This window comes from Amia ocellicauda, chromosome 5 (assembly GCF_036373705.1).
Source record: "Amia ocellicauda isolate fAmiCal2 chromosome 5, fAmiCal2.hap1, whole genome shotgun sequence".
NCBI lineage: Eukaryota > Metazoa > Chordata > Actinopteri > Amiiformes > Amiidae > Amia > Amia ocellicauda.
Window position 1 is genome coordinate 41,154,029 of NC_089854.1, and position 12,135 is coordinate 41,166,163.

General features: G+C 35.4%; 1 protein-coding gene across 5 annotated transcripts in view; it reads right to left on the minus strand.

Moving 5' to 3' along the window:
• LOC136750280 (voltage-dependent calcium channel subunit alpha-2/delta-1) overlaps positions 1–12,135 on the minus strand; it is a 189,315-nt gene that overhangs the window by 156,133 nt on the left and 21,047 nt on the right. For all 5 annotated transcript variants that reach the window (XM_066705221.1, XM_066705220.1, XM_066705219.1 and 2 more), the window contains exon 2: positions 4,473–4,554. In XM_066705221.1, coding sequence (XP_066561318.1) covers positions 4,473–4,554 — 82 coding nt within the window. The remainder of the gene's footprint in view (positions 1–4,472; positions 4,555–12,135) is intronic.

A 12,135-nucleotide genomic window follows, 5' to 3' on the forward strand; every position in this document is an offset into this window, starting at 1 on the left:
TGGACAACTGATCGTGTTCAAACAAGGAACGAGGAAAAGAACAGCAGCACAAAAGTCTATGTATATATGTGCATGGTTTCAGAATTACAGTAAACCCTTTGTGTAAGGGACCTCCATTCAAAGGATCTCTGAACAAACAAAATCTGTCAGACTTTGCCCCAGACAACGGACTACGCCTGGTAATGGGTAAATCAGTCAGGGCAATATTCTCTTCTTTCCCTTCATGGGTAAAGTGGAAAATTAGTTGTACAATACATTTACAGTATTTTGTACTAATTGTTTATCTAGGTGTAAACTTTATGAATGTTGTCAGAAATTATGTTGGCAATGGGTGTGCATTTTATGAAAGTGTGACAGTACAATACTGTATTACATTATTAGTACTGTAATGTATTACTGTAGTAATACATTGCCATACAGGATTTCTTTGCCTCGAAGATTGTATTTTGATGCTCTCTATGTATCGGATGTTGGATGTTGTTTGTTGTTGTTGTCAAGGTCACTGAATGTTTTAACTCCTGACTGCAAACCTAATTTCCCCTCTGAGGATAATAAAGACTTGAATTGAATTATAAATGCACAGGTATTATTACACTATTATTATTATTATTATTACTGTGTTGATTCCCTTTTATGTAAAGCATTACACTCTTATGATTATCATTACTGAGCTATCACTAAGTATTTTGCATGTGTTAGAGTGTGATTTAGTGCTCAAAATACGTCTTTTGGCCATTAACAGACAATCAGACTCTATAGACAACTCTCTCCTCATCAGTCCATTAAACCAAGGGTTCACTGTAACATGTATTCTTTCAAAGGTGGTGATACTCATGTTAAGTATCATATGTTTACATACACACATGATCTGGTATTGGTGCAAAAGAAAAATTGCATTATTCATCTGAGCATAACATATGTTAGGGGTGGATTTACAGATACAAATTCTAAAGCTTCTATACCAGTAGGCAGAGGTATTACATGTATAGTGGGAAACACAGTCAAAGTAATTCAAAGTTGTTAATTTAATGAATGGTAAACTGTCCTGTGTATCATCTTTTGATACAATAAATATTCAAGATCAACTATTTCCATGGTATTGCATTAATCACTGAGATTGAGGTACACCCCCTCTGGCATGACTTTATGCATCTTATTAAAAACAGGAAATTCAATACAGAAACTTGACTTTCCATTTCAGTCTCAGATATACATTTAAATGTGTGAAGACAGCAGATCAATAATAGCTTATATATTTATTTAAATTGGATTTTTAGTTTGATATTCTGTCATACAAAATAAAATGCATTCTCTAAACAGGCACAGTGGTATTAAAATGGTCAACATAAAACCATGACACTGTGCTAGGACATTAGGTCATTATTATTAATTACAGGAAATGAACAGTGGAAAAAAAAAGTGCCCGTTTAATTTATTTGCTTGCTTATCAAAAGTAACTTACAAATGTATTTGGATAATTACAAAGTGCAATAGATTATAGGCTACACATTATTATTCAGGGAAGATTATTCAATCTGGATGTCTGGAACCCCATAGTCCCATAACATATTTTGCCTGTAGTAGCGCAGGGATTTGGACCTCCTGGTCTTGGAAGATTTAACATGATTTAAATAGTAAATACTGGCATGGACACACAAGGCCAGATTTCTTTTTACAAAAGTGTTCTCTTGTAATTGCTCCTCTACTCACTGGACAGAGAAAACCCCACTGTGATAGGAAACCTCATCCAAGATTAACATCTCAACCTTATTCTGGGATCTGGATGAATACCCAAACAATTATCCCGATAAGAATAAAGAAAAAGGTTTGCAGAGGTGAATTGTGTAAATTATTTGATTCCAGACTTTAAAAAATACAAATGTACCACACTACTGCTATTCCATTTATGCTCACACAATTTGTATCCCTACTTGTAATGGGTAGTGCAGTGTTAAAGCGTGTTGTTGTTTTTTTGTTCTAAAATTCATATACAACAGAGCTTAGCATGTGTTACTATTTTTATAGTACCGACCCTGTGATGCACAGCACACTGTCAAAATGTACTTCTGAAAACCACAGTGCAGTTGTCAACTCGTTTCCTGGTTATATTTAGTGCAGTGTCTCAGTGATGACAGCCACAGATAAGTTTATGTCCAAGAAGGCATAAAACAGAATGTCTGTGACTAAGTGTGTCTTTAACAAGGACAACTAAAGGCCAGCAATGATATCCTACGGAAATGTAGAATCCCCTGTTTGATCATTCAATTTGCAAATTTGAAAACTGAGAAATGTGTTCATCAATATCATACAGATTTTCTGGATCACAGGACGCAAATCTGCTGTTGAAATGGCACGATTAAGACGAACAGTCTAATCACAAATTACAAAACCAGTGCGTTAAGTTGCCTGGGGGAGAACCGAGAATCCTCAGATGAATGAGTACTATTTTAGTCATTTGTAATTAGCAGGAGGGTCAAAGTTTGGATCTAATCCCTTAAGTGTGTAACAAATTAATTGTTCATATTGTTTTATACATTTAATTTGAAAAGTTACATATATAAAATACTTTCGACTTTCTTTAGTTTTGTTTCACTAATGTAACATGTATTTGTCATGTGGGGGTGAGGGTTGGGGTATCGTACATTAATCTGACCCAGAAACATCATTATCTCACATTACATTGCTACTTCAGTGGTACAGTTTCAGCTGAGATGATTTTTAAATTATATAAATTATGTGTACAGTATTTTGAAGTCAATTATCTTTTCAGTGTCATTAAGCTATTAAGTACGCAGGGTGTCTAAGAGGGGTAAGACAGGCAACGAATGTTTCCAAACACTTCTCGTCACTGACACCTCCACTGAATCAGAACTGTATCATCAACGCCAACAAAAGACTGATTTCCACCACACACGATCCATTTGCAGATTAGGCATTGTAGGTGCTCAGTTCAACAGCAGACTGTTACCAAAGCCTTGTATGTGAATGAGACGCAGATTGTGCAGGCTGATTTTGAATTGCTTGACATTGGAAGTAATTTAAACATGACAAAAATGTTGCCAAGAGTATATCAGACCTGTCATAAAATTGAACTGTAATATGATATGCATTCTCTGAAACTTTACAGTAATTATATATAGAGAAATTATGTTTAAATATATGTTATGATGATGGTGATTATTATTATTAGTATACAGTTTCTGGGTATGTAGGTTTCTGTGTGACTTATTTATGCAACATTTCTTCTAGAGTCAGCGACTGGAGTACCTTGCACTGATGTAAGATAAATATGTTATGCAAAAAGAAGAACACACATAAAATGCTAAGCAACCAATTATCTAATAGCCAAAGGGTTTCCTTATGACAACATTTAACACTACAGAGTTTTTCTTGATATATTACAAAAATAAAATAATTAATCTTTTTATGCTAAAGGAAACCATCGCTGCCATTTAAACTTTCAAGCCATTAAGCAACAAAGTAAATACTATGGTATTAATCTAGAAACACCCTTGTATCATATTCACTGATCAGCCATAACATTATGACCACCTGCCTAATATTGTGTAGGTCCCCCTTTTGCCGCCAAAACAGCCCTGACCCGTCGAGGCATGGACTCCACTAGACCTCTGAAGGTGTGCTGTGGTATCTGGCACCAAGACGTTAGCAGCAGATCCTTTAAGTCCTGTAAGTTGTGAGGTGGGGCCTCCATGGATCGGACTTGTTTGTCCAGCACATCCCACAGATGCTCGATTGGATTGAGATCTGGGGAATTTGGAGGCCAAGTCAACACCTTGAACTCGTGATTCATCAGACCAGGCCACTTTCTTCCATTGCTCATTGCTCAGATTAAAATGCTCACGTGCCCATTGTAGGCGCTTTCGGAAGTGGACAGGGGTCAGCATGGGCACTATGTGTTCTGACACCTTTCTATCAGAACCAGCATTCACTTTTTCAGCAATTTGAGCTACAGTAGCTCGTCTGTTGGACCGGACCACACGGGCCAGCCTTCGCTCCCCACGTGCATCAATGAGCCTTGGCCGCCCATGACCCTGTAGCTGGTTCACCGCTTTTCCTTCCTTAGACCACTTTTGATAGGTACTGACCACTGCAAACCGAGAACACCCCACAAGAGCTGCAGTTTTGGAGATGCTCTGACCCAGTCGTCCAGCCATCACAATTTGGCCCTTGTCAAAGTCGTTCAGATCCTTACGCTTGCCCATTTTTCTTGCTTCTAACACATCAACTTTGAGGGCAAAATGTTCACTTGCTGCCTAACATATCCCACCCACTGACAGGTGCCATGATAACGAGATTATCAGTGTTATTCACTTCACCTGTCAGTGGTCATAATGTTATGGCTGATCGGTATATATAGTAATTCTGAACATGGACCTTGATCCTTATAGCTGTGTTCCTGACAGGTTCAATTGGTTCAAAAGGTTGTGCATGGTTAAAGTGTTTTAACTCACCTGAGCCAGCTTGTTTACCCCACTTGCAGTTTCGGCTAATGTGACAAGCTCCTTCTGCATCGTACTCACCCAGTCCGTAATCCTGCAAATAAAGGGGAATTGTTCAATCAGATCAATGGCAAGGAAATCTAAAGATCACTAGTGCAAATCAGACCAGACATGACATCCACCAAATGGCATATTGATTCTGATGGACCCTGCATTGGCCAACAGCCTCCTTCAGATCAAAGTGTTTCCGTGCTAAAAGTTCAACATCGACATTCATGAGCTTTATATTGCTTTTTTAATCCGTTTATACCAGAGTCTTTTCTTCTCCTAATGGATGTGCCACATCAAAGAAAGGCACAAAAAAACAAAACTGCTCGCTCAGACAGCTTGATAAAGCTACAATATTGATATCAATCTGCAGAGAATCTGTAATGTGAAGTGGAATGGCATTGATATTATTCATATTTATTTATTTTTTAAAGCAAGTTAGTGCAATTGTAAAATTGACTTGATATGGATTCCAAATATTGCTTTCAGAATACAATTAATGTTATAAGCTTCTTCAATACATGAGTACAAATTTACTGAATATTAATGGTTAAGAATATTCCAAATAAATGGTTAATTAAATAATAATTTATAAACCAGTACTGATCACATATGGTGTTTGTTTGACAATGGCTAGGTCACATATGTGGAAACACAGCAGAGAAAAGGGGCTCATTGTATTATTTAGATACCTGCAGTTTATCAAGAGAACATTAAAATGACCATTGAGTTTCTACTGGGGAGGGAATCAACAGATTTGAATAACACCTGCATTCTGTTTTGTTCGCCACACTTGAGAGGCAGAAATAATACATTAATGTTTCATCCTTTTGTTCTTGACTGTCAGCATTCAATAGATTTACATGGTAATAAATAAATCGGATTAAAATCGCTACCTCTGTGGGGCTGCCAGTGGGAAGAGATTTATATAGAAAATTACATTACTTTTTGTCTTTCTATGTACATATAGTTTGCATTCTTCTTGTGCATCTGCAGAGTGATTTAAATAGGGACAGAATACCCACACCATTGTTTCTCATCTTTTGTTAAGGGTTTGCAACAGAGCAGCATGCATTTATTTTATTCTGCTTGATTACAGATCTTGCATAATAACAACTGCTATTTAATATTCAATCTAATATTGTAAGGCCCATCACATGTAGCATATCACAAATCAGTATTAGGCTGCCAAACAATTTATACCACAAATGCAGCTGAATTTGGAAAAAATACATTAAACTATTCTCCCGTAACACAGCCATTAAATCATTCCAAGCTACTCCTTTCCTATGCATTACACAGGGTTCAGAGGTCACTATCACCCTGGGACCATGTGAACAGAAAACACACTGGGGAAGAAAGCTAACAGCTGTAGACTTAACAAGCAAACTCGATCTCTACAATCGGTTAAATATGCTGCATATCAATACATCAAAAGAAAAACTGAAAGAACAAATGATTAAAACAAAGTTATACAAATAAATAAGTCAAAAAGCAGTTATACAGTAGTAGTAGAAGACCATATTACAGCAGAAATCGTGACAATCTTTACTACAATGCAGCATTTCTAGACATAGTAAATATATATTTTTTTTAATTGCTTTTATTAATAATAGAATACATTTTGTGGATTTCATTCCATAAGATACTCCTTCCTAGTGTGTCTTCACTAATGCACATCTGCCCTACTAGCTCACACCCCATAACTCAGATATGCATTGACACAGTAATTCTGGGTCAATTGCATCAAGTAACGCATACCCTAATACATGACTTAATGTTTTGGGACCATCTTGTTAATGCACATTTACTAATGACACGCAACTCGGCAGTGCTTTACTTGTCATGTACATACGTCCATTGCACAATTGCTTTGTGTATTGTAAAGTTTGGCCAGTTTGACCTCTTAATTAACACCCTTCATTTTAATGTGTTTATCTTTCGTTTTTACTTGAATCTGGGGAGATTAAAGCTCAGTGTTCCCATCAGAGACTGCAGAATCTCAGTTTAAGCAGAAAACAAATATCTAAGGCAGCCGCTTATTGGTTTATTTTTGGAAAATATTAATCTAGAAATGTTCTATTTGTAAGAAGGAAAAGAACAAGTACCAAGATAGATCCAGGTGATCCCAATAAACCATGCCCTTATTAATGGCTATATATATTACATGCATTTCCTATAATATCTGAATATGCTTGCAACATGTCCCATTTCAATATTATAATTTTAAACATGCTATAGGTCTTTTTGCTACTGTAGCATAAAAGTAATCTCCCTTATATATCAGTTTGCTTGTTTGTTTTCAGAACCTGTCACTTTCTGTTGCTATTTTATGTTTTTTTACATCTTTAAAATCAATTTTGAGGGATTTGGAAACATACAAATGTATCATGCATGCCATATTAGGGCGGCAGCGGTGAAACCATCTTTATTTATCCTCACAGAAAGCAGGACTGGTCACTGAACTCTAGGCACAAACCATCTCCTTCAAGCTTTATGGAGGAGTAATTGTGTTGATTAATTCTCTGTCGATAGTTAATTAAGGAAGGTTTCGCAGGTGGTCTCTGTTTCTCTCTGCTGTTCTCTCAGACACAGCCCTGGGCCCTCCTCTCTGATTTGGTTGGCTGCTTCCTTCTTGTTTTCACGACCTGCGCTGTCGGAGATCCTCGTTATTGGCCTGTGGCGGAGTGACACAAGGAGATGGATGCAGGGTGGCTAGAGGCTGGATCTAGCATGTCTGGCAGGAGAAGAAACCTTGCAAAGAGTGTGCAACCCAGGTGGAAGCATTTAATGAATTGGCTGCTCACAGTGAATTACTACTTAGACATTATATAACAATTTAAATATAGTAAATATTTTCTCTCTTAAAATGTAGCTTTTTCCAAGCAATAATGTCAGTTACTCTGCTTTATTATAGATTTGTTTAGGTTTAACATTTTATATATATATATTTATATTTATATATTAAACAAAATCTTAACTACAAATACTTTCATATGTCCCACTTTCCTCCTTGAAAGTAGACTCCGTGTATCATCCTTTAGATTCCACATTAGATCCAGTCCATTTCAAGTTCATTCTAAATAGTCTGAACCAAAATGAAAAGCTCTGCTGATTTAACTGTGCTCCTGAATTATATTAGCAATATAATATTTATGGACTGTTTCCAGAAACACTGTCCTTCATTAGTGAGTGCCTGAGGCATTGGGAGCCTGCGAGACACACACTCTCACACCCCTCCTCCCCCATTTTCTGGCTTGTTACCTGTTCTGGATGAATGAATGCTAACAAGAAGTGTATAGCACTTGTGTCTAAGAACGGGTATGGCTCTTTTCCCATTACACAGATGCATCATGCAGAAAAAAAGCTGTGCAGAAAACAAGTGTTACCAGACAGTTCGCTCTTTTTCTGAAGGTAATTCAATTCAAAGCATGCATTGATCCTAATTGTCATTAATTCAAAAAAGGGGACCATGTTATTATCTTGAATTGAATATCATTAGCAAATTAGTGCAGTTTAAATTAACAACCAAAAAAAGTGTTCATTATATGCCAGAAATTACATTAACTGCTCCGACATCTATTTAGGATATTTGCCTCTAGCCCCAGTGCCTGACAATCACTACACGTTTTCTACACTCATGTTCTATTTTAAAAAATGTACAGCCCTCTGATGGGATAAATTTTGTGCCATATATCTAATTGGAAGTGTTTTATTTCAGGCTTAACAGAAAAAAATACTTTAATATAGTTATCAGAAAGAAACTCTGGATTCCCAAATAGTTAATCATTATTGATTCTTATTATTGATTATTCTCTGTATGAAATCATAACAAAGGAACACAAAGTATATAATACAGTTAAGAGAAAAAATGTTAAGGTCCTTATTTCAATTCTAAATTTAAGTTGACATTCTATTTTCCTGTTTATATCAGAATAGTCTTGCCCTATTACACATATGCACCAAATTGTAGTGGCCAAGAGGGGTTAAGGTAATTGATCCATTTTGTGTTATACATGGTCAGTGTTGCCATAGACATCAGATCTATGAGTGGGAATCTGAAACTGGAGTGTTTATTTTGGATAAGGTGTTGCAAAAATTGTTGCAATATTAGACCGAGAAGGCTGTGATGCCTCAGTAAGCCTTAAGTATAGAGAAAAAGTACTAGCTACAGTATCACTTTAATTTGGAGTGTAGCCTGTTTAATCTCCACGAATCTGGAAAAATAATTAACATGCAACATTGCATCAAAACAAAGAAAACTATTAACTTGCTCATGACCCTGTTCTTTATTGCCACACGCTTCATGTTACAGCACAGTTGTTTTCAGTGTATATATATACATTTTACTGGCTTCAAAAGCTGTACTCAACAGACATCTTACATTGCATAGACAAGATACATTTTATTTTTCAAGTAGCATTTGTTTAAAAAAACAAAATAAAAGGGGTCTCCATGTGTTAAACAGACCCGTGCCAAATACAGAAATTGCATTTTATTTTTTTAAATAAATAAAAAAAATTGGTATCAACAGGTCACATTCAAGCAAAGGAGGAGAACATTATGAAACTTGACTTGAATGATTTGCCTTCTCTTTAGTTTATTTTGGTTTGGCTAAAAGCAGGTAGACCAAGATTAACCTAAAATATAAGCTCTTAATGTCCCTTTAATGTAATGGTAACAATTTACAATAATACCCTGTTTCCACTGATTAATTCTGCTTCATGGTCTTTTCCAAATCAGTTAGACCTCAAACCTGATTTGGAAAATAACCAATTTTCACACATGTAACTGCTCAGCTTTTAGAATTATTAGTAAAGAAGACGAAGCTCTACTCCAACAACTTCTTCAAAATATGAAAAACCTAAAACCCCCACTCGAGAGGACTAATTTACAGATATTGCAAAGAAATGCGAAGATGAATGAGAATGCTGGAAGTAAATTGTATTTTACATTAAGACTGATAGAACATGCAGTTCTAAAACGCATCAGAAATGTGGCTATAGCATTCTACCATTTTGAAAAGACAATCTGAAAGCTCAACTATTAATGCTTGGCTATATATTACAACACAGATATACTGAGTACTTTTCTTTGATTATTATATATATATATATATATATATATATATATATATATATATATATATATATATATATTAATTGTGATTATTTTATGAATACATACAGTACATACATTTTGAAGAAAATAAAGCATCAGAGAGTGCAAACAAAATGAATACATATAATTACGTATTGAGTAGCTGCCGCAACATGAAACATTGAGTTCATTATGTATATATACATGTTATTATTATATACATATTATGTGATACTTTTATATATGCATCAGATCCCTTGTGAATGCTTTAAATTGGGCACCTTTTGTCCCACAGCTTTGAGTGACAAAGAGGGTGGTTCCCAAGGGCCAGGCAATGACATCATTAATTCCTGTAAGACCTTGGTTGTATTATATCATTCACCTTATTAACACCAACAAAGTAAGTGTAGAGTTTAAACACTAATACAATAACATTGTCTTGAGCTGATAAATTATATAATGGCCTGGTTCCATCTTGCCATTAGTTTCTGCATAAGTCCTTGAAATGTCACGTGTCATTGTATGAAAACGTGCTGCTAGCACCATTAGTAACTTATGTTATAACATCCCACTCCCCCTCAGGGGCTGGATTGCTATTTAAGGCTTGATTGAACGCATCAGAGTCCCTGCAAATGAGTTAATACATGTGTTTCACTTTCCTGAAAACATGCCGCAGGGCTTAAAGAAAGATAGGTCAGTACCAAACTTGCACCAAAGATTAATTTGAAATGTAGTGTGAACAACACAGTTAACAATCCACATTACTAGAAAATATACATTTTACTTCATCATGCTTAGAACAGAGTGCCTGGTATAAGTGTATGATAACTACAATTTGATATTATATATTATATATAAAATAAGCTACACAAAAGGATTTCATTTATATAACCATCCAATTTCAAAACTATAAAAAGTCTTTGCCTTGCTATCAACAAATGTCATTGGATTTTAAGTATCAAGTGAAAAAAGTATTTCAAAAAATAAACAACAGCAGCAGGTATAAAGTTTAAGTTCTGAATCTGATCAATAGAAGCAGGAAACTAGCAATTTAAAAGAGGAGGCAGCAACTTTGACTATATATATAAATAGATATAAAAGGACAGCTTGCTTCAACCCTAAGAATTACTGCTGTGTACCTCCATATTGCAGTGGGCTGTATTTTTAAACTCGATTATAAATCTTGTTTTGATACCAGCTGACACCAAGAGGGAAATTTCTCCAAGGGCACCTCGTGTTGTTTTACAGGGAAGGCTAGGGTTAGAATATGCTCCTAAAATATACGTAGGAAACTAAGGTTCCTACATTGAAAGACTAACAAAATAGAAACTTCATTTAAAATTGTAACGCATACATTTAAGTACCCCTTATTTACATGTTGACTAAAAAAAAACGTAAATACATTTTAACAGACAGTATATGAAATATATTAAAGATTGGCCTAACATACAATTGTCTTTATTTTTTTGTGTTGCCATATAACTTAAGTTACCAGCTCAAGTCAACATCAGTAACATATTATTTTATAATTATTTATAAGACCAAAGGGAAATCTTGAAACAATAATACGATACCAAAAGAAATTAGGTAGGCCTATATTACAGTAATATAACATTGCTAGATATTTTTTCAGATTTTGTAACTGTAAAAGAACTAGGACATAAAAATAGATCGTTTTTAATGGATAATTTTCTTGCGATATTACAAAAAGATTAATAAGCAGCTGAAACCATTCTAAATTGTTGTGTGGATGAGATGAAGTGTGGTTCCTTAAAAGGAGTAAAATTAATATTTCATGAAGTGGGAGCTGAAATTCTACATGAGGCATATGCTCATTCATTGCCATGCAACCTAGACCTACTGATGTACCTCCCACAATACAAGGCAGGAGTGTTTGGTAAAAGACAGGATTATTAGTATACTTAATAGCTAATTTTATAGAGAAAGCGAATATCATGACTTTCAACATTACCACACTGTCACATGCACAAGCAGCAGTATAGCACGTTTTGTTTTGATTTAATTGCACTGTCATTAGGGTAGTTCAAAATTATTAGCAACTATATCTGTCAACAATAAACTGGACAATTTAAATGTATTTGATTTATACAAATAATATGTGTTTCATCTGCCTAACATCTTGGGAAGAAAACAAATAGTAAGATTATGGTTCAGCACAAACAGTTAGTGCTGTTAATCTGGCTTCCAAATCAAACCAGCACTGGACTGTTTATCACCATCAAAACAGACTATAATAAAATATTGAACCACAGATTTCATAAATGTTGTGTACGACGAATGGACATTGCAGCCTGGAAATTTGCATAGGTAGGGCAGTCAGTTACCAAATTGTGCAGGGGCGGGTTGTCGAATGGGGGGGTTCGTTGCGAAGGAGAGCAGGATAGTCGTGAACAAGAGCAGGAGGCGGAGCTGGTTTATTTTTTCTGTGGTTCAAGTGGGGCGGCTCATATAATGGTAGGGGAAAAATTGCATTGTTTATTTGTCACATCATCAGATTCATCCTTAA